A 22,871-nucleotide genomic window follows, 5' to 3' on the forward strand; every position below is an offset into this window, starting at 1 on the left:
TCAAAATGCACTGATATTAATAACCAGACGCTGATGTAATAGAGATTTCCATATATCACTTTCTGACACTAACGTTTTGATTAAATTTTAAAAAATACCATCTGCCGCGGAAAAGCGCTTCAAACACCCACGTCAGATTGAGACTCACGTATTTGTGATGTTTCGAGAAAGTTAAGCCCAGTTACTTAACATTCACTAAACTATGAAATCAAACTATTTTTGTTTATATCGGATACGTGTCAGTACGGCTGTTTTGAAAGGAAAACTGAAAGATGACTAATAACTATAATTATTTTTATTATTTGCACGAGTATAAACAACATTTGGAAGTAGGTCACGTAGCATCTTGACATTGTCTCATCGCCATTGGCTGAGATAAATATATCGTACGTTACGTGTTTATCGTAAAAAACATTGTGTATGAAACCTTGAAATTAGTCGTATTCTTTTGAATACAGTCGTACTCTAAGAGCAGTCCATTTAAAATTACATTAATTACGGCCAATAAGACAATAATGAATATGTTATCCACAGTATCTTGTAACACACATCTCTGCTTCAATATAGCTATATACTAATTTAGTTACGACTACGTGTAATTTCATCATGAATCCTATAAATATCAGCGCTTTTGAACAAAACCCGGCTACCATTACTTCTAACATTAATGGTATAAAATATCCGCAAGCAACCAATGCGTTGAGGATTTGTTGAGATTTAGTACTTGTTTTTATTATGAAGTTTTAGTGGGCGATTATATCTGGCTGTTAATGAGGATATGTTCCAAGGGCCACCTCATTAGCTCGTCCCACTCCTCGCCCGTGATGACCGTTGATAAAATGGCTGTTAACCGCCTTCGCGTAATAGTCATCAATCGGGTTATCGTAACTGATCTGAAACAAAACAAGATCACCGCTGTAGTGAGATGCAGACAAAATACAGCCCCTTGAAACTTTTAAAGCTAGCTTGAAGCAAGTCTAATTGGTTACTCCTGGGTCATATTAACAATGTAAATGAGTAGATTAAGGTTGAGATCCTTGAATTAACTTACATGTAACATCCATCCCAAGATTCTGAAGTAAATGAAGGCGCAAAAAAGACAGAACGGAATAGCGAGCACAGAGAAACCCACCATAACAGAATAGATAACAGCACGGTACTTTATCTCATCGCACGAAATCGAGGGAATCGCCATACCAAGAATGATCGAGGAATCCTTGTCATCTGTAAAAGTGAAATATGCAGCTGTTATTATGCTGCCTGTATAACGTAGAATTGTTCATGGGTATATGCTATGACGAGACATTCATATGGTGACCTGGATGAACTTGAGCATTAAGCAAAATGCTGATTTCCGAAGGCTATGGTTAGGGTGGAGCGTGGGGCCAAGGTTAAGGTGTACGTCTTCACCAGGGAGTGAAGAAATAGAAATTTAGCTTATCGTATTTATATTAGTGTATGAACAGGGAAAGATCATCGATCACGTCCTTATTGAATTGGTGAACACTACAAGACTATCAAAATACAATCTAAATGCCCGGGAACTAGCTGGTTGTACTTATCACTACGATTCCACGAAGCCTATGTACACAACAGATAAGTCAAAACCCAAGTCGTTGTAGTGGTGTATTACCTTGACGACAAACACATCCTCTATCCTCCGTGCTGTTGCATTTCAAATCATTTATTACAGCTGTGTACTTAAGAGTCCTTCGCCACTCAGGGCCTTCCAAAACCACGGCAAACATTGCTAATATCAACGCCATCGATGCTGCCATTAAACCGAAGACTTTCTGTAACAAAAACAGTCGAGTTGCAATGATCATGAGAACCGAAGACTCGAATATTTTCAAGTCGCAGAATGCAATATGAATTATACGAGTATAGTCATCATTAATGACAAACAACCACTCCATATCAACATTGGTTGACGAAAGGAAATGGTTGAATAAAGGAAAGAAGAACGAAAACAAATCAAAGAAAACAGAGGACAGTTGTCATACCGTAGAAATATGAATAAATCATGCAGTATCTTACCAGGCAACTAATTTTAGAACATGATGTAGTAGTTACGAAGACTCCCAGCAGAAATAGCTGAAATATGGGGAAATAAATTAGCGTTATAATTATCGGACAATTAAAAATAATTAAAAATGACACGTATGGAAAATGGGTTTATGGAAAATGGGTTTGTTTCAGTTTTACTATGAACCGTTATTCGTTTCAACTGGTCTTACGTTGTACAAATTTCGTGAACGAACCTAGCAGTTTTCAGCCATATATATCATTCAGTATGCAAGCAAGTTAGATATACACTTTGGTATTGTTCTATTTTTATGACAAAAGACTTTGAAGATGATATATATTCCGGTGCACTTCCTTAGTAACCAAACATTCATTTTCACGGCCGAACAAAAGAACCTTTGTTAAAAATCAAAACAGCTACTGTTTATTTTGAGGCGCTTCAATGCTACCAAGATATCTTCAGAATATTTCAAATTCTTGACAAGCATAAAAATCAAGCCGAATATAATTGCTTCCGAAAAAGTAAATGTTAAACCTGACTAATAAGTTGTTTCAAGTGTAAAAGTAACTTAAATGGTGGTCACTCAAATATATACTATGAATGAACACAGTAAAGACAGCCGAACGAAGGCTCAGACATTACATTCAATCTATTGTTTTCATTTATGGTTGGAAATTACTCCGCTACCAGCTGTTAATGTTGGTCTGATTTCCGCCACTGATATACGTTGTATTCGGTGTAAAACACTTTATCATCTAAATCATGCGTGTTCAAAATCTGAGGCCAGTTTTTTTCAAACGTTGAAGAAAGATTCATACACTGAAGAAAGACTCATAGCCTAAAAGTCAATTGAATTCAGTTGTTCATATAGCTCTTTGGCAGGTCAAGGTTGGCAAATATTAGTATCTTAGAGATATAATAACATGATGTGTATTACCAAATGAAATCAATAATGAAATTTGAAGATATATAAGTCATATAAGTATAATAATCATATTTTGACTTACTGGAATTCCGAGCCAATATTGCGTGTGGGTAAAATAGATTCTAGTGGGTTTCGATAGCTCATCGTAGGGATCCAAGAAATCGTTTAAAAATCCCGTAATCGTAATCCCAGAACCTAAGATCAGCATCGTAATACCACAAAATATAAGACCGCATTTATGTTGTCCAGATGATCGGGCCATTGCGACGATTAATTGTAGATTATCTCGCTAGATTCTCGCCAGTGTATTGTTCTGTTTTCACCAAAGTCTCCCCTTGTTATGTGAAGCCGTCTTTCACAGTCTTTGAGAGCGTATGACGTATAGCCTTTACGAGTTCAATTAAAGAAAAGACTATATATATTTACATCATTAACACTGATAATTGCGAGATATAGCTTTTCCATCAGTACAAAACAATGTAATGCCGGAAAGCTCGGGGGTGGCTTGAAATATATTCACATTCCTCAATTAATACTCATATATGCCAGCATGCGTTGTATGTTTCTGCTGTAACTGCACGAAATAGGACCGGGCTAGCTTGGTATGCTTCATTGAAAAGGTCTTTCATTAGCCGAATTGAAGACATTGAAAAACTAAAAACATTTTTTAGTTACAGCCTCCCGTTCACGTACACGGCTATATGTTTACGTTTCATTCAGTTGTGTATACACTCATTGGAAAACTGTTATCTGAGGAAAGCTATTTGAGAAACGTCAGCAAGACTACATTGTGTACAGTTACTTCGACGTCACAACGATAGAAAGGATGGGTCGGTCGATGACGTAAAGTTTCAAACTCAATCCATCAAGCTCAGTGATCAAGCTTCTCGCGCTCGTCGAGGCTTGACGGACCGAGGCGTACCGAGACGAGAGGCCCGAGGCAACGCTCTAATCAAGAGCCCAGTTTATGCTCTTGGTTGGTTCGTAAGAATCAACTTGTCAGGTTTTATTTATTTTTTATCATGATTGAGAACTATGATTGGAAGCTGAGAAAATACAGCATAATCCAGCTGAGAGCATATCGGAATAAAGAATTAAACCTTTCGGTCTTTAATTTTATTTTTATCATTGAAAAACATATAATCGGGAAGCTGAAAAATACGATGAAATGAAGCTGAGAAAATATCAATACTGGTTGCCTTTCACCTGAACGTCATCCGCAAAGTTTTAAATGAAATAAAGCCTCTGGGTATAATATATAAAAAACAAAATTAAACTCACCGAATCTAGCTGTAAATTACGCGGCAATTTGCTCAACAGATATTCAGAAATTCTTCTTCGAATTTGTAATCATTTGTAATCGCTCAATTCACCGACATATTCTTTTCAAATATGTACAGACACGCTGCATGTATGCACAAATATGCGTTGAAAGTGGTCAGAGTTGTTATTCATCCGAAATTAAAGGAATTACTTTAAGACCGCACGAAAGCCAATATTTTTACATGGGAATTTTGACACACTCAAGAGTCTTGGAGGCAGACCGCTGCGAAAATATAACAGTATGTTATCAAGTTAACTATAGTGACACTTCCATAAATAAACTAAAGAAATATGCGCTGGAATTTTTTGCTCACTATAATGCAGTAAACATATATTAAAACACGTCGTATAGAGTTTAAGACACTCAATATATGTTCCTTTACACGGTTGGTATATAGCTACAACTCTTACCATTCCATACTATAAAGTTTATACATAACGGGGTAATGAAGAATAACATTAAATTATCCAGTTACAATAATTCTGGTCGTGGTTATATTTTGGTACGGTCTCTACAATCATAGCAAGATATTGCAAGCAGGATATTTCAAAGCCTTGTGCATGACGCTAGGGTGGTGCAAATACATTAATAAACGATACGTTATATTGGATGCTCATTGAGCAAAACCTGTTGACTTGTGGTCTCGTGAAAAATGTTCTCATCGTCTTTAGCCTGGAAAAAACAAAAACTGAATGGCCGGGGGGATATTTTAAATGAGAAAGGTGTTTAGAGAATGATTGATTGAGACGGCGAGGGCTCTTATTGGAGAGGAGCGTTTATTAGAGACGATCAGATCATAGGGGGACCATGTCAGTATATGGTGTATTAGAGAGAAAACCCCATTTGTTGATGCAAAATGTGGTGTTATAGTCCGAGTTTGGCGAATGCTACTGACGTTGTTAAGTAGGTGCTTGTATTCATACGCAATAAAAAAGCTGTGTGTTGCGGTAACGCTCTGGTGAACTTACCGTATTCAAAGATCCCCATAATTTAGCAGCATACACAAAGCACGTCGCCTGGCATACGAGATAAGCGATGGCTGATAGGATGGCCATTGCGCTCACTATTGCCGGGAAATGCTTTGTTTCTGAACACGACATAAGACTGAGCACTGTGCCATATGGGAAAAATAGGAAAAACACAAGTTACGACATAACATTACAAGTTGGAAAACATTATAGAGGGAAAGAGGAACGGAGGGAGGGAGGGAAAGGTAACCTCAGTGTCATAATCCTTACCCCCACCTCTCTGGATGCAAAAATTGGCATTATCATAATTATATCCCAGGCAAAACGTTCAAAAACTCTGCTCATTGGATAGGAAAGATGACAAAATGAATCGAAAGCATGCAAATTAAATGTAATCTACGTTACGTGTTTCGTCATCATCCAGATCGTCAGTATCGCTGTAGTGGAGTTGTCGATAGCAGTTGCAGCGTGGATTGGAACCAACCGCATTGTAAGCGTCCGTACATTGAGCACTGTTCACTATATTAGCGAGATCAAGTGCAATGTACCATACAGAGCTTTGTAAACCAATGGCACATATTGCAGCAACCATGAGAATACCACACAATACCGAACCAATGATGTGCTTAAATAGAAAATGAATAATCCATCAAGAAATGGAAGCATGATTTTCTTCTTTATTTACTGATATGGACAGTCACCTCTATCTCTTACCACACTATAAAGAGTTCTACAATAATATTTTTTACCCTTTTTCTAAATTTTACAACCAAATGAGATGACTATAATATATAGTCAACCAGTCACTGAACGACACTATATATATAGTACTATTTATAGTACACTACAGTACAGTACTGTTCGCATAAAATAGACGGCGTAGAAAAGAGAGAATGGAAGTAGTCGGCCCCCTGTCATTTGAATCCTGATCGAAAATTAAGCAGGCGTTACTAAATAATAACTTATCTGGAAGATATGGTGCTCCACCCCCCCCCCCCCTCCCTAATCACGCTCGCCCTCCTAAAGGCGGCTACGCCTCTGACACTTACCAGAATGGTTGACGAATAAAAACTGGTCATCAGCACATACAGCGCGAGGAGAAAAAGCTAAAAAATGGACAATAAAATTAGCGTGACAAAGATACAAGAATTCCCTAATATACGTTATCATCGTTGCTTTTCCTGATCTTGCCATAAGTGGCAATGCTTTGCAATTACGGTGAATGGCATAAAAACTCAAGGGGTTGGAATCACAAGTGTTCCCCCATGCCCATTGGGATAATCTCACTTTGAAAACAATTTTAATAGGGCTTACTGTTGACAATGCTTCTTATAGCATAAGAGTTAGTCTTAAGCCCTCGCTAAAACAATATCCCTTTTAGCCCCCCGTTACGATATTATACCACAAATATTATGGCTAAAAGCTTTGCAATGCGAGCGTATATTTATACAATGATTATACACAGGGGGTATTTCATGGCATTTCATCAATACAAGGCACTTATTCGTTACGCCCTTGCAAGTATTTTCACAAGAACGATGTACGTTTTGCCTAATAAGCATTCCCACACTTCAATGCTGCTGTATTCGAGTTCAGCAATTGAGATTTCCCTCACTAGGAATATGTGTTCAAAATGCTTTCCACAAGTTTGTTGACAGTTCGCGAAGAGGCTGTTGACTCAACAGACCTGCGTGTGGTGAGCACTTAGAAATAATTATCAGATTATGATTGCAACATCTGATAGCATGTTACAACATGATGACAGCCGCACGCGAGAATATCCAGATTTATTCACAGACGGGATGGTACAGGTTATCACATGATACATAAATCAGATCGCAGAGTATTTCATTTTCCCATCTTGAAACTTTCAAGCAGGCATAAAGCTGCTTTCCCCAGCGGGCGTGAAAATTTTCAACAAATATTTACAAGTAGAAATTTACAAGTAGAATTTATGGAATTCTAGAATGTTGCAAATATGCTCAATTGAACATTCTAAATCCTACATGCATTTACAGTTACGATGCGATGAAATGTTTTATACTCACCGGCAACCCGAGCCAATATTGAGTGTGTGGGTACATTATATGGTAAATATTCGATGGTCTAGCGTCAGCTATTTTGCTGAAGTCCCCGTGAAATTCCAAAATGAATCCGATGATCATTATTGCGGCAGCAAGAACGATCATTACAGCACCACAGGATTTAAGAGCTTTCTTTTGTAGAGATTTCACTTCCATTTTCTATCCGTCAGAGTATAGACTCACTGAAATAAAAAATACAATTTAGCGGGAGCTGGTCGCCAAACTGGTCCAAGTGATCTTATAGTTAACTGTTTTTACTTTTGGTAAAAAATAGCTTTTTCCTGTAGGTCGAGTTTTTAATCTCTCCAAACATTACGTCTATTTGAGCGAAATGCCACCAAATGCAGCTAAATTTACACCCATGTATTGCTCTGGAACCTCCCAAAAATACCCTCCTCTATGGACTACCATGTAGTATTTAGATAAAACGCGTCAACAGCGTCTGCAACTAATGTTTTCCCTGGAGTGTTTTAGCTGTTAAACATTCATTGATTGTGATAACTGTGAGCAAGCTAAGCTAGCTGTGAGACCAGCGAGTTTTGATTATATTTCTTGCTGTGAAAACTGGCTTGACATATATACATCATATATACAGACCTTCGAACCTTACCGTTTCAAAACTTTGAGATTGGCTAAGTTTTCTACTACAAATTTCTGCCGAAGGTATACTTGTTGAAACGCAGGAGAAAAATACTTGCGATGTTGAACCTATTCAAAGGTGTTCTTTGGTGATCCGGGGAACGGCACCCGCATGTATTTACGTTTATCCCGTGGAGCAAATGGACCGATGATGTCGAGTAGACAGCGTGAAAAACAGCAGGCCAAATTCCCGTTATTATAGGAGTTGGCAATGCAATGTGAATTTTCAGACAATCCTAGCATGCGTGATCTATAATGCGTCTGACTGCGATTTACATGAGAGATTACAGCATCAAAAGCTCATTAAAAACATGCATGTATAACAGAATTTTGCCATGCAGTCATAGGACCAGACGAATATGCTTGCCAACCGATCTCTTTTTGAAGCCAAGTTAAGAGTAAAACTGTTGGTGAAATGGTACATGCATGGTGTAGTAACTTGCGCTGCCAAATACACCATTCACTGACTGAGTACATGCATGTACTAGACATGCTATAGTATATAAAAACATAACAGCCCCTGGCTCTACTCCAGAAAGAATAATCACAATACGATAAAGTATGCTATGATATAACAGCCTATAGTCTACTCCCACACAATTAAGGCTCTCGCAAATGGTTAGAGGCTGCCCAGAATCAATTCTCATGCCGTGGGTGGACCTGAGTTGCATTTGCCTCAAGGCGAGCTAAGTTTTCCAAGGTTAAAAACAATCTTTTTCGAATCGTTAACACTTGCAGCAAATGGAGACCTATTCGAACCCCAAAATATTCTACAATTCACGATGAAGTAATCTTAAAAAATACAAAATCTGCACGCAAAGCAAAATGCATGATTCATATATAAGCTTGTAAAAGTTACGAACTTACCCAAAAGATCTCGACTTGTTCCTTTGCTTCTTATGAAAAAAGCAAAATAAGACTCACTTTGCGCAATGTATCTCAAGCAGATTTAGTTTTTGCACTAGTTATGTTATTTAGAAATCGAGCCTGCATGTTATTTATATAACGATAATCTGAGGGAAAAATCTTCTCTGGAATAAAAACAATTTTTTTGCACGCAAAGGACAAGGTCAGCAAGAACTATTACGCACATATGATGAATATTCAGTGATGATTTCGTGGGACAAATTTAACGAGGATCATGAAAACTGATCTCACACATAAAAATGCTTTTAGGTACCATTGGCGTGGATTGGCTGGGCAATGTTACATTGAAATTTACTGTAAACAGCCCGTATAATAACGACACTATCTTCCAGAAAAATGGTTTAGCCCACAGATTTAAAAACTTTGTCGATAACTTGTATAAACTTGATAAAAATGAAATCGCTAGATTTTTGCGTATAACTTTCTTATCATGCAGATAAAGATTGGGATATTTTAGGTAATTGTAGCGCGCGAAAATAAATCTTTAGAAGAGGCCAGATTTAACCTCCACAATCGAATTCACATTTCTCATGCAGGATTAAAACTCTGATCGCAGATTTTGGAAGATCATGCAACTTAACCATGCAGAAATTTTATACGTGCAATCGCTTGCAATTAAAACTAATTTAAATGCTTGTTAATTATGTTTATACCAGATTCCTACCGACCCTTAAATCTATGTATCTCGCCTGAAATACTAAATGAGATGAAAAGAAGGAAAACATTTTGAAGTGCGCCAAACGTTTCAGCAAAATTAGGCCAGGTTCTATCAGCGTTTGGAGGAAATGCATCATCATTTGCAAAATATATACATTATTAAAGAATTACAGAACATTCTGCCGAGATTTTGTTGCTGATGATTTCACATAATCATCAGACTGCGTTTCTGCAGAAAATTTCCTAGCTTCAGGGTAAGATTGCAGATAAGAAAAAAAATTATTGTTGGGTTTAATATTTGAAGATTTTGTTCAGTGAATTTAAACAGATTTCATTCCTGTCCCATAAGAGGCCTCCCCGTTATAGCAATTTTAAAAAAACGCTCCAAAAATAAAGGTCTCGAAGAAAAAAATCAACAGTGACTACTGTAGTGTATTTATTTACGATTTTATTCCACCGATATATATTATTATTACTTGGGATAGACACGATGGCGTGAGATAGCCAGACTGATATCAATACCGAGCCCCGGGTAAAAGACAATTAAATCAATCCCGTTATCACATGCATATATAATTATTGTGAATCTATCTAACTATTTACATGAAGTATGTATAAGCATCTCCTCAAACAAAATATAAAATTGTGTAAAAATCGTTTGCTGTTTGTAAGCACAATGAAGATATCATTTCGCTTGTTTCACACCACGAAAGGTATATAGTATTAGGATTTTTCGTCCGACTTTCGCCGTCTATAAAAAAGAAAATTGTGTCAGTTTTGATGCATGTACAATTCTAGCCTAAAATCATATAACAACATACACAAGACTGCTTCCTTTAAGCGAAGACGAAATTGAAAACCTATTCACAAAGCCGAAGGATTTTTCAAGAACATTCAAGCGAATTCAAGCACTTTAATGTGACTTAAAATTTGAAGTCTTCCCCTCTGCAATGGAGTGTATATTATCTAAGAATTATGTTCATTTAATGCATGGAGCCCCAGGTACGTTATCAAAAAGCTATGGATCTTAGTCAATTTTCGGAAGACTAGTCGTACCCTGAGACTTCCTGAAAATTGTATTCAAATTTATAAAACCTGCATCTTTTTAAAGACTAGTGGGACTGAGAACCCCCAAAGTAAATTGATTATATCTATGTCACTAGCTTTAGACGCGAGTTATGTTAAGCTTAAAACAGACAAGAAAAGCGAATAAAAACTTATTTATGAAACTTGCTTTGCATTGTGGTGAATACTCGGATCTGTCTGGCCAGGTCTTCCTTCAATACCAAAAGCGCACTAGAAATTTACCAAAAAACTTTAAACTCAATCTTGGCAGAGGGATTGGATTATACTTGTTATGGTCACATATCAATCTATCGTAATTTCTCACCCTTGTCTCAACATCCGTCCAACTAGCCGTGGTGTCGTCATCCATAGCTTCACCCTTCGCTTCATCAAAATCCTCTTCAGGATAACTTCGTTTTCTTACAGAGAATACAGTAAAAACTCCAAAATGAGAACCAGGTTTTTTAAATAAGACTTAACAGGTTTCTTAGCAATAGCTGTTATATTTTTGTTGTTCACGTGCTTTGCAACACTGGTTGCACGTGATCTTTTAAATTTTTACCATTAATATATAATTTGGTGACAAGAAAATGGAGAATTCTCAGGTAATAGTTGAGTATATCTCTCCCTTAAATACCCAACCGGAATTAGATCTCAGTAATCTGACAAGGATTTAAAAAAAAAAAGTTGAAATGGACTTTCTTTTGAATGGATTTAAATGTTCCCTTGTCTAACAATTCGTCGGAAAAAGACCCAAAACGCCAAACTAAGATTTTCGTTCAAAACCGAACGACGTATTATGCTAACCTTTCTGGACTGCGGGCGACATCGAAGTTCGTTTTCAGTGTTTCAACGTCCGTGAATTGTACGCAACGTCCTCCACCAGTTGTTTTGTAAATATCACCCTGATTGAGCAAAAAAGCAAAAAAACTAGTTGTTTGAAAGGTGAGAATTGACTAAGCACGCGATAAGGCTTCACTTATATTCTATATGCCGAATACAACTGCTTAAAGTTTGGCTTAAGCTCTTTATGTGAATGACTGAACGCACTTCTCACCTTAATCAATTTTGTTTCTAACTCTCCCTGCGAGTCGGCCTCCTGGTGTTCGAGTACGTAGTTGGTAGCCTGAAGGAAAGATTGAATGTATATGATACACATTGATGATGTGATTTTATCAATACAAGGAAGGATAATGAAGTTGTTATAAGCACAAATATGGCATTATGCATCACGATACTGCAACAAAACAGAATAACTTGTGAGGGGAGTAGGAAACATGCATCTCCAATCAAACGTACCTGGGACTCTTTAAAGTGCTTCTCTTCTGGAACATTCACAGTCTTCTTGTTTTTTAACACCGGTCGAAGAATCGTTTCTATACACAAATAAACATGGTTAAAATATAAATATATATTTCTTCTACTCACGTGGACCTAATCAGAACCGCTCGTGACGAAATAAAGACGCAAATATTCACTCATTCAAAGAGTTTTGAATTGAACTGTTGGAATAAACAAAGACAAAGACAGTCGTGTATTTTCTACCTGTTTCAAAGTTCTCGGCAGGTTTGTGTTCGAGCCAACAATCAGACGATTTTGAACGACGGTGACGAAGCTTCACGGGCGGCTAAAAAGTATCGATAAAAAAGTGATAATAAGTAACAACTACCAAGGTCGGTGCACTGGAACGGTGATCTTTATGTGAACTGGAACGTTAATTTTCAAAAATGATTGATATGTACCTTTTTAGCGACTGGTGGCGGAGATCGAGATCTGAAAAATCCTTTTCCACGACTTGAAGGACGAACATTTTTCTTTTCACCCTTGGAATAAATAAAATGTTTAGATGAATTGGCGAAATTGAAAATCTCAAAATAAAACGGAAATGTTCGAGCCATTTACAGAAGGTCGGGCGAAAAATGAAGTAATGGACAGCCCCTAACCTAAGCGCACCATTTAATATAATAGATATAGCTGGATCCTATGGGGTCTAGCCGCACCAACTTCATGATTAGAACATCCAGGAACAGAGGAACGTACTTTATAGACAATTTCCTTGAGCTGGCGTAATTTTTCCTCGCTTTTTATGATCTTGGTCTCCATCTCCAGTTCTTTATCTTTCACACGTTTGTTCTACACAAAGACAAGTAAGTTTCATCTCAACTCTAATTCTCATCTGTTCATTCCATCGTTAAAATCCATCGCAACTTACGCATTCCTTTTGCCATTTATCCCGTTCTTGTGTAACTACGCCCTTCAGAGTCTGGTAAAACAAAAACAGCACAATGAACTTCACTGACATTCCAATTAAAATGTACTGCTCGTCAACGCTTGAGTATATAACTCGATTTCGGTTCCTGGTTTGTACAACTCCTGTCTCAACCACAATAAGTAAAGCATACAGAGATATTAACCTATTTTAACCATTCCAGTTGTATACCTCAGAACCGACGATTTTTTCTAGTCTAGGATTTAGTTTAATAGGATAATGGTCTATTGCAATGGAAAATTCTTAACCTGTTTTAGTTTTATTCGGTCCTGTTTCTCCTTTGATATCGTCTTGCGTTGTTCATCCAGCTATCAACGAGAGACAATACGCTTGTAAGACTTATAGCCTGAGCACACTCTTCATTGGACCCGGTTTCAACCTTGCACTGATGATTATTTAAAGGAAACCATTTTTTCTTGATCAGTGCACAACTGAGACGAAGGGAAGAAGATGGATAAATACCTCAGTCTGCAATCCCTTTTCGTTCTCTTGATGTTGTTGATTGGTTTTGACCAATGCATCGTTCTGTAAAGGAATTACATGGACATAAAGGGATTACACAGGCATTAAGGGGTCGCATAGGGTGTCAAGATTAAGGAATAGCTTGGAAATAAACTGAGAGCGAAATATTAGAGTCGCTTTTAAACCTTTTGCGAGAACATCTTTAACTTTCTTTCCAGTTTCTGAATCTCTCTACAGAAAGAGCAGCGAAATTTAGAACAGAATACTACAAGAACCAGATGAACCATTCTTACTAAAGAATTCTGAGGTGTAAACACACAGATACTCTGGAGTTTAACCTACCTCTCCTTTTCGAGATTCGATGCTTGAAGCTCGTTTATTATCTGAAAATAGAAAAGTTATTGGAGTAAAGACTCTTTTTAAAAAGCTAGCAAAGGCTAATATATGATTGAATTCCTTGGTACTTTTGGATGTAAATTTGGAGTGAACTTACCTTGTCCTTGTCAGATGTTTGACTGTCAAGCTTTGCGAGTTCTTGTCTAAAGGTCGCTCCTATTTAAAAAACAAGCAGTAGAGATAATGCTTTCGATTGATGTAATGAAGCATGCTCTCTCAAAGCTTCACTGTCGTATTCTGGAATTTCATTATGGAATGCTCCACACTGCTTCTCAAAAGTACATCTCCACACGAGGTGAACATAAGGTTTTCATGCAGGTATACTCACGTTTTCTCTGCAAATCTTTCTCAAGCGTGGCCCTTCTCTGCTCACGCTCCTGAAGATATTTCAGCAGGTTCACCAACGTTATGCAATCCTCAGAGTTCGTCATCTTTAATGATAAAACAAATATCACGACTCACGTTAACATTCTGAGATCGAAAGTGAACATGAAAAAAATTGCAAATATCGGTTACCTCCATCAGAGGGAAGGGAGGAAATGTCGTGATGGGTTTCAAAAGCAAAGGATTGTCGATTCCATCTGAAATAAACAAAATACTGAGCAAACTCTGCATTGGAAAAACAGAGAACGGCATAAAAAAACATACCTGATCCATCTACTTTGATATTTTGTAATGCTTGTTTGAACATTTGGTTTGCTAAAAAGAAGGTGTAACCAAGTTAAACAGTTTCTCTATCGGTATACCATAACACATGTACATGTAAATAGCGCAAAAGAATGCTTTAGTTTATCAACCAACCTTTTCTCCTTCCAGGAGCAAGCCCAGTGTTTGAACTGCAAAAAGAAATGAAAACCAATTTATAGCTTCGGAATATTCTCGAGATGCAATCACAAAACAACATTGTGTACGAGGAAAGGGGAAGTTATTTGTCCTGAACCATGTAGTTCTTTCAGAACACGCTGCATGTAAAGCAACGGGTATACTCTTCGTTAAACGACATCTCAAATGGATCTCAAACTTACTTGATTCCGGTTGGCCGTGCGACAACAACTTCCTGCGTGATTTCTGCAAATCGCATGACGTGCTGTGGAAATACAATGATTGGTGAAGAAGATATTTGCGATATAGCTACATTCATCTTAAATACAGTATGGATGTAATCGTGATCGTAACGTGGGGATTACTTAGTACAGTATAACTTACCACGCTTTCGTCATATTCTTTGGCACTGGGGTTCAAACACACCACCATACGGACCTTGGAGTTGCAAAAAAAGGGTGAACAAGGAAAAAATAGAAAAAATACATTCATGATATAGCAACGCATCGAGTACCTTTCCTTCACCGTCAAAGAAGTTCTTGAAAAGATGCGTTAGTCTGCTCTCTCTGTAAGGGACCATCTGAAATGCACGAATATTTTTAGGGAAGGTAAAAAGATAGTACTGGGAGGCAAGCTACGTATATATTCTCACCTTTCCCGTTTGCGAGCCGTCCGCGCTAGCTTGATTTTCGCGCAGGATTTCCAGGCACGAACGTAAATTCATAAGATCTTTGTTGATATTGCCTGAAACATATGTACGATAGAATAAATAACTAATGGAATAGAATGAATGAATAGAATCGATAGTTCGACCTGTCCCAAACTCAGATGTCAATCCTAGCCACAATGGTTCAGTGTACGTACCATTTACCATGGGGTATCGTAAATTCTGTTCAGAAAAGCAATGAGCACAAGGTCAAAGGGGAGAGAGTTGCCACAGAGGTAAACTAAACATGTACCTGCTTCTTTTAACCTGTCACCATCAGCTTTTGTTCTGTTTGTCCTCTCTGATCCAGCAAGATCACACATCGACAACGTGCTGACACGTACTTCTTCCTTGTCCTACAAAGTAAATCCAAATTATTGTTTATGAGAATATGTGTGATTCACTTCTCTTGATGTGCACCATTGGATTAGTCCTGTTTGTTAAATAAGGGCACTTATGTGCGCACCAGTGCAATGATATTTACTCGCTCATATCTAGAGAACAACATCATACTTACCAAAAGAACGCTTTCTCCATCAGGGTCCAGAGGTGCTTGCACTAGTTTTAATGTAAACACGCTGTGACTACGGCTCGACTGAAGGTTTAATTGAGTGTTCGCAACACGACGTTTCTTTTGACCTTTCCAGAACATGGCATAAGCTTCTTCTGTGCTCTTCACCTCCACTTCAGTAACCCCCTGCACGTACATATTCCTGTTGTTATCCTCTCGAAGCTGCTTGGAGACCGGAGCCCTGAAACACGATGAAATACATTGAGCCATAATCAGAAATTTTTTTGAGTGAGTTGAGCTGGTGGTTCATGTCGATCAAGAGAGGGGGGGGGGGAGAGCTTGAAAACAGGGTGACTGTAGCCTTCACTATTCAGGTAAAGGTTGAGATTTTTCAGAAGGGAGGCAGGGGGGAGGGGGGGGGGTGGTGCCCTGCACCATGTCACACATTTACAAATTCTATTCCACCACTCACTATAAGGTATGCCATGGATCACCAAAAGCTTGTTAACTCTGAGGCCTTATTCTGTAACTGAGGTTTTGGTATGGGGTTTTGCTGAAATTTTTAGGGAACTTCTGCTCCTGTGTGTATCACTACAGAATAAGGCATTGAAGGGACTATACTTTTGCAAATTTCTGTTGAACTTAGTTCTGAACTTTTAGTTTCATGGACTTCACTGGATACTGTATGTTCATAGCATACCAGTAAGTCCTGAACACACAAATTAATCTAATGTAAGACCTAATCCTAATTTCAAGGATTAAATTTGCGTATTTAGAATTTACAGGACATGGAATCATTGCCCATTCAATGTTTAAGTAAATACAACAACATACTTTGGGCAAATGAGGTCTTGTTTGTTGTCCTCGAGAAGATCATAGATGAAATTATTGTAAATTTCCACGTAAGAAACAAACACAGCATATCCGTTATCTTCGTCAACCTAAAACGATTAAATTGCAAATGAATTTTTAAGATAAACATGAACCGAGTTTAATACCATATGGTTTAATACCCTGTTTACTGTGTTGACAAATTGCCGAAAAGTTTCTCGCGTTAAAATTATCACGCAAATTTGGGTTGCCATAATAATAAAACATTAATACGTCATGTGCCGTACGTCATGTAACGTACAATATAGTTGGTCATCACAAAGAGAGACTTATGTAATAATAAAATATGAGGGGCCTTGTCATGTCAAAAATGCTGGCACATGGGAATACACCAATCTTCCACCGCCAGAGTCATTGTTTGTTAAAAACTGTTCCAACCAACACGTTGAATGCGCTCAACCCCTGGACTTCGAAATAATAAATGGAATAATCTATTTTGAATGTTATCACGGGATTTAGTCATAATGAACGAAAGTAATAATCACAAGACCAAGTGACAAGTGACAACTGTTTAAATATTCATCTTCGCTAAACCCGATCACAAAAAATGATCGAAGGACGTCGCCCAAACAGCGAAGAACAACGACTTTTAACGAGTTTGGAGCATCAGACTTCGTATGGCTCAGTGCCTGGGAACACGGCGGATATTTGTATCAGACCTTGCTACTATCTCCTGCAGGCGCTGGGCATGTGGTTACCTCGTGACCGCAGACATCACGACGGCGCTCGACTAGGGAAGACCGTACGCGAAATTTACTACGTTCTAATACATTTGTTATTTGCCGTATCGCTTGCGGCTGTAATGTTATTAGACTTTATACACTACGGTTTCACTTTTAGCCCGAAGGGAGTCCATATTGCCGATCTCATGAACAGCGTTCCAACTTGCCTCAACCTGCTTTGCCCATATGTGTTCACGCGACTGTATTTCAGTCGCGGTCAGTACACGGAGCTCGTCCTCAGCATTCAAAATCAATCCACGCATTACGCGTCGAAATTGCGCGCAAAAGCACGACTGTATACTCTGATTTCCGTCACGGCCTGGTGTCTATCTGCGGCGTTTTTTATATTTCACTGGAAGCCATTCTTCTCGAGGCCTTGGCATTACGTTCTGTACATTGTTGTGATCATATACACGACGGGTTGGTGGGCCGCATGGCTGAGTATTTACGCTTTCGTTTGCTACGCGCATTCCCTGCAGATCCATTCCCTCGTCGAGTGCATGCGCTCGGAACAGACCAGCCCCGTGCAGGTGCTGTACATGCATCAACAATTGAGAAATTCTATCGACAGAACGCAAAAGGACTTCAATTTTATCATATCGTTCGCGATAAGCTACCACGCTTTGGATATTATCATATTTAGCTTCGCCTACTATGACGACGCATTCGGAAGGCACTACGCGCTGTGGCAGTACGCTGGTGGGGTGATATTCGATTTGGGTACGATACTGGTTAAGCTCTTTCCTCCGGCCGTTTTAGCGGCTGCGGTCCACCGTTCCCTCACCGCGGGGGCCAGACGATGTGAAGTCACCCCAGGGTCCGAGAGACTGCCCAAAGAAAATTTGCTTCTATTCCAATACATGGTTAGCTGCGAGCGTGACATGGGTCTGAAAATTCTCGGAATTCGTATCACTGTGGAAATAGTCGGGACCATTCTCATGACGATAGTTACTGCAGCAGTCTCTTTTGTGGCCTTTGTTATTCCTCGGTTAAAATAGGTAGACCAACATGTACTGTCTGTATGGTACAATATCTGCTGTCAAGATTCTTGCAGCCTTTATGGTGTGTTTCTTCAATTCCAGATATGTCAATTTATGGGAGTTATGTCTATGCAGCCCCACTGTATTTGTTTAATATTTGTATAATTTATAAGCGAGAAATGTAATGTTTACCCACCATTTTGGATTTTTGGCTGTCAGTGTTGTAGCATTTCTAAAACATGCATATACACTGTAATGTTATATAGCAAACTATGGTGTACTTACATCATCAAATTTGAAGCAATCTGGAACTCTGACCATATCAGTGATATCATCATCATTACCTCTGAAAGTGATATTAAAAAAGATTAATCAATTGATGGATCAGGTTAGTCTACAGTGCAGGTGTGCTATGAAACTTATCTATATTTGCAATTGTGGAACCAAACAAGCAGCATACCTATTCTTGCCCAGAGCCAGGAGAGCCATCTCTTTTTGCTTTCTATCATGATCAAGTTTTGCATCTGATTCGCTTTGAACATCCATTCCATTGCTTTTGTCAGGAGTAAACACCTGATAATATATATTTATAAAGATATGTATTCAAGATAAATATATATATTTGAGACCTTGATGTTTGCTTTTAATGCCACCATTCAAAACTTCAATCCAACTCTCACAGACTTACACAAGGTTTGGTTTGAAAACCTCCAATACTATTGAAGAGAACATCCAGTCCTCTTGGTAATAAACCTCCATCGCTTTGACTTCCAGTCATTGTGTACGTCTTTCCAGACCCGGTGATACCATAGGCAAAAATAAGACCTGGAAATTTTTTAAACAACCATTTAGGGTGGAATAGTTTTTTAACAGAGACCTTTAACAAGACTCGTCCTATCTTATCCTAACAAAGTCATGAAATAGTTTCATTGTAAACATGCAGTGATCCCATTGTAATCTAAGCAAGATATAGCTGGTCATCTCACTGAATTTATACGGAATGTACATGATTGTGCAGAACAGGATACAATTGTACCATTATCGTACATTTCTACCAAGTAAATTATTTCCAAGACATTTCAAGATGCACGCTCATATTTATTAAAGCATCGTACTGAAGTGTGAGATTTGTGTGACTTGGTGTCAGTCACCTATAGCACCAGGCTTTTAAAAAAATCCTGCATACACCAGAAAGGCAGAAACATTCCCAATTGGTACAGGGATTTTATGATCTTCATAAGCTCTATGAACTGCCTTTGTAAAACCCTAAGATTTTAAAATTTAGTCACACTGCATAGCACTTGTGCAGTAACCGAAACTTGCCAGGTAGGTATTATAAAATACAAATTGATTTTTAATGAAATACGAACCATTTTTTCCGTGAATCAGATCATGGACAATATCAAGGGCAACAGTGTCAAATACATTCTTCTGAATGCTATCCTCGTCAAACACTTGTTTGAAGGAATGTTGGGTCTAGTTTCAAAATAATAGCAAAATAAAATTGAATAATTTCCATTCATATTTAAAAACCAATAATTTGACTTCTCACAAGGGGAGGTAAATAACATTATAGAAGCAGAAGTGCAAATTAACAATTCCAGGGAAGATGCGCATATGCTAGTCTACACACCTCCCCTACCTCCCCCCCATAAACTGGGTTATGAATACATACCGCTGTGACTCTGTGTCCAGATTTGAACCCCTGGGAATTCTAAAGGGATTAATATGATATTGTATAAGTTTCTGAATGAAATTAAATACAAGATCAATTGCCCTTAATTGCTCTGAAGGATTCAGATTACCTGTGGTGGATTAAGTTGAATGGTATTTTTGCTAACAACTTCCACACAGAGTTCCTCCTCGTTGTCGTGGAGAGGTCGTATGCGACAGAATACCTGGGTAATACAGAGTAGTGGTTTTGTGAAAGATGAATAGTCACTGGTCACAATATGTTGTCAATTTCCATTAAAAATTTCAATGTTTGTTAAAAGACTAACTACCACAAAACTACAAATGCATGTCAATGATCTACACCATGCAAACCAACTACATCTTCTGCAATAATATATAGTGAAATCCTAATCTATATTATCTTATGGTTTGAATTTGCTTTGATCGGTAAAGTGGTAGTTGCCCACTGAACTGTAGAATTGGACTACAGAATTGGACAATTTGAAAGTTTACAGATGTGTGAACTGGAAAGGCTATTCATCAAAGTCTGTATATATTTTAGACCCACCATTGAGTACTGAATGAATGAAAATGTTTTAATTTAGTTGAGTAAAACGTTTTTATTAAGCCAAAAACGTTTTTGATTATTGCTGAATTCGAAAGGGAAGAGAATTCAGTAATTCAAACTTCAGATAGCGATAGGAAGGGACGCATATATAAAAAGAACAATACGATAAGGTGTAAAGTACCCGAACATATGGGCAACTGATTGAATTCGGCTATATCCCACAAGGTTTCTCAAACAGAATAAACCATGTTTGCATGTTTTGGTTAGCTTTTTTACATTGGGCATACTTTTATACCTCTACTGGGTCAGTAGGCTTCGATTTTGACGGTTTACGTGGCGTCTTTCTTGGCGTCTTTCGTGGATACGGCGAAGCAGTGCTAAATGGAAACCAATGGTTTTATATTAACGTGTTGAGAAAACAGAATGTACGAAAATATACGGCTTACCTTGAAGGTTTCATCTTAAACACAGAATACTTCGAGAAAATAAAAATAATGGACAAAGCTCTTCAACTTCGAGCTAACCGCGTTCTCTTCGAACTGACCAATCAGAGGTCTTCCCTTCGTGTAGAACCCAGTGTCCGCGCGGTTTGAATAATAGACCCTCTTCTATCCCTCAACTTCCCTCAAGTACAGTGGACGAATTTCAAAAGGGGGGAGGGAGGGTTAGGGGGGAAATTTGGGACAGTAGGCAGCTAATTGGAAAGATTACAGCGTGGTTTCCTCAACAAGTAACATTTTTGCGCAACACACTGTTATTTGTTTTGGATAATGTGAAGCTTTATTAAAACAAGTTACAACAGACCTGGCTGTAACTTTACAAGATGAAAAAAATAACTTCACGATATTATTTTAATCGACGTGGGTCAATCCTTCATATCACTTGATAATTCTTCATATCATGTGAAAACCGAATTCAATAATTGTTTTATTATTTATTTAAAAGAATGAACATTACAACTTGAATTGTTCGCTTGAATTTGTGCCGATTACACATTCCCGCTCTTTTGGGACCTTCGGCTTCGCCATTGGTGTGACGTCAACGTGGGATTCACCAAAAATCGTATCACACGTTATGACGTCACACGTTGGACATGACGATTTCACATATGGCTATTACCGTATTAACTGATAGATTTAGAGATACATTTACAATATCTAGTCTAATAAAATTATAAGTTGATATTTAAAATTGTATGTATACTAATTGTTACTGAAAAACCTATACCGTTTAATATATAATCTCGTAAATAGTTGTTAAAATGTTTTTTGTATACATAATAAATTTATTTACTTAACGCTTCATGAAAACACTCACGTTCGTGTAATTCCTGCAATTAATATGCATAAGAGGTTTACTTTGTTATTGAGCAGGACAAACATCATGTCAAAAAGATATTTCAGCCTTTTTAGGATGTATAAAAAACCGCAAGAAGCTTAATATCTATATATTCAAATATTCAGGTTCGTTCGAAAGGCGAAACAAAAGCTAACAAACCAAATCAGTTGGGCATATAAAAGAAGAATATATGGCCTTACTTGGCTCAATAGCAATATTATATACTGACTATCTTTCATGAACGTTTATATACATTTCACGTGTAAAAGGTTTCTTTCAAAATCCTTAACAAACCGGTGTTGCATTGTTGGTATGTTTAAAGGAAATATATTCTTGTGCCCTTTCAGTTTTTTAGTTGTTTCATTCGGTAGGAAATGGCATCTTTTAAATTGTGGAAGCGAAGATATTTTCTTTTATTGATATCGTTGATTTGTATCGCTTTCACTGTCATGACGTTATGGACACGGTCGTTGCGACAACGAATATCCAGACAGAGTGCACAAATTCCGATAAATAAAATCCCTGACTCAGGGATCGAATCTGACGCAAGGTTTGTACATGTTTCGCATAGGCACTGATTTTCTTTGATTCTAATATCCTATAAGCTAAGGCTATATCCTATATGAACGTTTGTGTGTTTTTAAATATTGTAATTGAAAACAATTAATTGCAGCAAATGCTTTCAAACAAACTCAAAAAACGTCATCTTTCGAACTCTGCATTTGAGCTACTAAACGTTCAAACAAAAGCGGAATAATTCTGGTGATATTTCGGGCCGCAGGCTTTATCTCAGTCAAAATCGCTTTCAAACCAATTTATCACTAGAATCCTGCATTTTGTGTGCTTTATAACTCACATCATGGGTTGTTCAAAGCTAGATTATCGCTAACCGTGGTTTAAATTTTAATCCACTGTTT

General features: G+C 37.8%; 2 protein-coding genes and 1 long non-coding RNA gene across 3 annotated transcripts; all 3 read right to left on the minus strand.

The window, feature by feature from the left end:
• Positions 1 to 311: 311 nt before the first annotated feature.
• Positions 312 to 3,349, minus strand: LOC114522908. Its single transcript, XM_028543689.1, has 5 exons — positions 3,034 to 3,349; positions 2,038 to 2,094; positions 1,634 to 1,793; positions 1,052 to 1,224; positions 312 to 893 (listed from the first exon to the last, which is right to left on the minus strand). The coding sequence occupies exons 1-5, from the start codon at positions 3,211 to 3,213 to the stop codon at positions 768 to 770; spliced, it is 696 nt and encodes a 231-aa protein (XP_028399490.1). The 5' UTR covers positions 3,214 to 3,349; the 3' UTR covers positions 312 to 767.
• A 1,272-nt stretch (positions 3,350 to 4,621) lies between these two features.
• LOC114522973 lies at positions 4,622 to 5,792 on the minus strand. The gene is made up of 3 exons (XR_003686971.1): positions 5,649 to 5,792; positions 5,244 to 5,386; positions 4,622 to 4,947 (listed from the first exon to the last, which is right to left on the minus strand). It is a non-coding gene; the product is annotated as an uncharacterized LOC114522973 (long non-coding RNA).
• Positions 5,793 to 10,771: 4,979 nt separating this feature from the next.
• On the minus strand, positions 10,772 to 21,147 carry LOC114522769 (kinesin-like protein KIF23). The gene is made up of 33 exons (XM_028543518.1): positions 21,063 to 21,147; positions 20,912 to 20,993; positions 20,180 to 20,272; positions 20,050 to 20,088; positions 19,745 to 19,850; positions 19,063 to 19,199; positions 18,835 to 18,947; positions 18,660 to 18,720; positions 16,616 to 16,722; positions 15,788 to 16,022; positions 15,524 to 15,626; positions 15,217 to 15,308; positions 15,079 to 15,144; positions 14,949 to 15,002; positions 14,768 to 14,829; positions 14,544 to 14,578; positions 14,391 to 14,441; positions 14,259 to 14,323; positions 14,071 to 14,173; positions 13,840 to 13,898; positions 13,689 to 13,729; positions 13,532 to 13,577; positions 13,347 to 13,409; positions 13,133 to 13,192; positions 12,828 to 12,878; positions 12,656 to 12,748; positions 12,358 to 12,438; positions 12,161 to 12,242; positions 11,915 to 11,991; positions 11,673 to 11,741; positions 11,423 to 11,520; positions 10,941 to 11,034; positions 10,772 to 10,846 (listed from the first exon to the last, which is right to left on the minus strand). Exons 1-33 carry the CDS (start codon positions 21,074 to 21,076, stop codon positions 10,772 to 10,774), a joined length of 2,607 nt encoding a protein of 868 aa, XP_028399319.1. The 5' UTR covers positions 21,077 to 21,147.
• Between the last annotated feature and the right edge of the window lie 1,724 nt (positions 21,148 to 22,871).

The sequence above is a fragment of the Dendronephthya gigantea genome, unplaced genomic scaffold (assembly GCF_004324835.1).
Source record: "Dendronephthya gigantea isolate DGI-Jeju-01 unplaced genomic scaffold, DenGig_1.0 000024F, whole genome shotgun sequence".
In the NCBI taxonomy this organism is placed as follows: Eukaryota; Metazoa; Cnidaria; class Anthozoa; order Malacalcyonacea; family Nephtheidae; genus Dendronephthya; species Dendronephthya gigantea.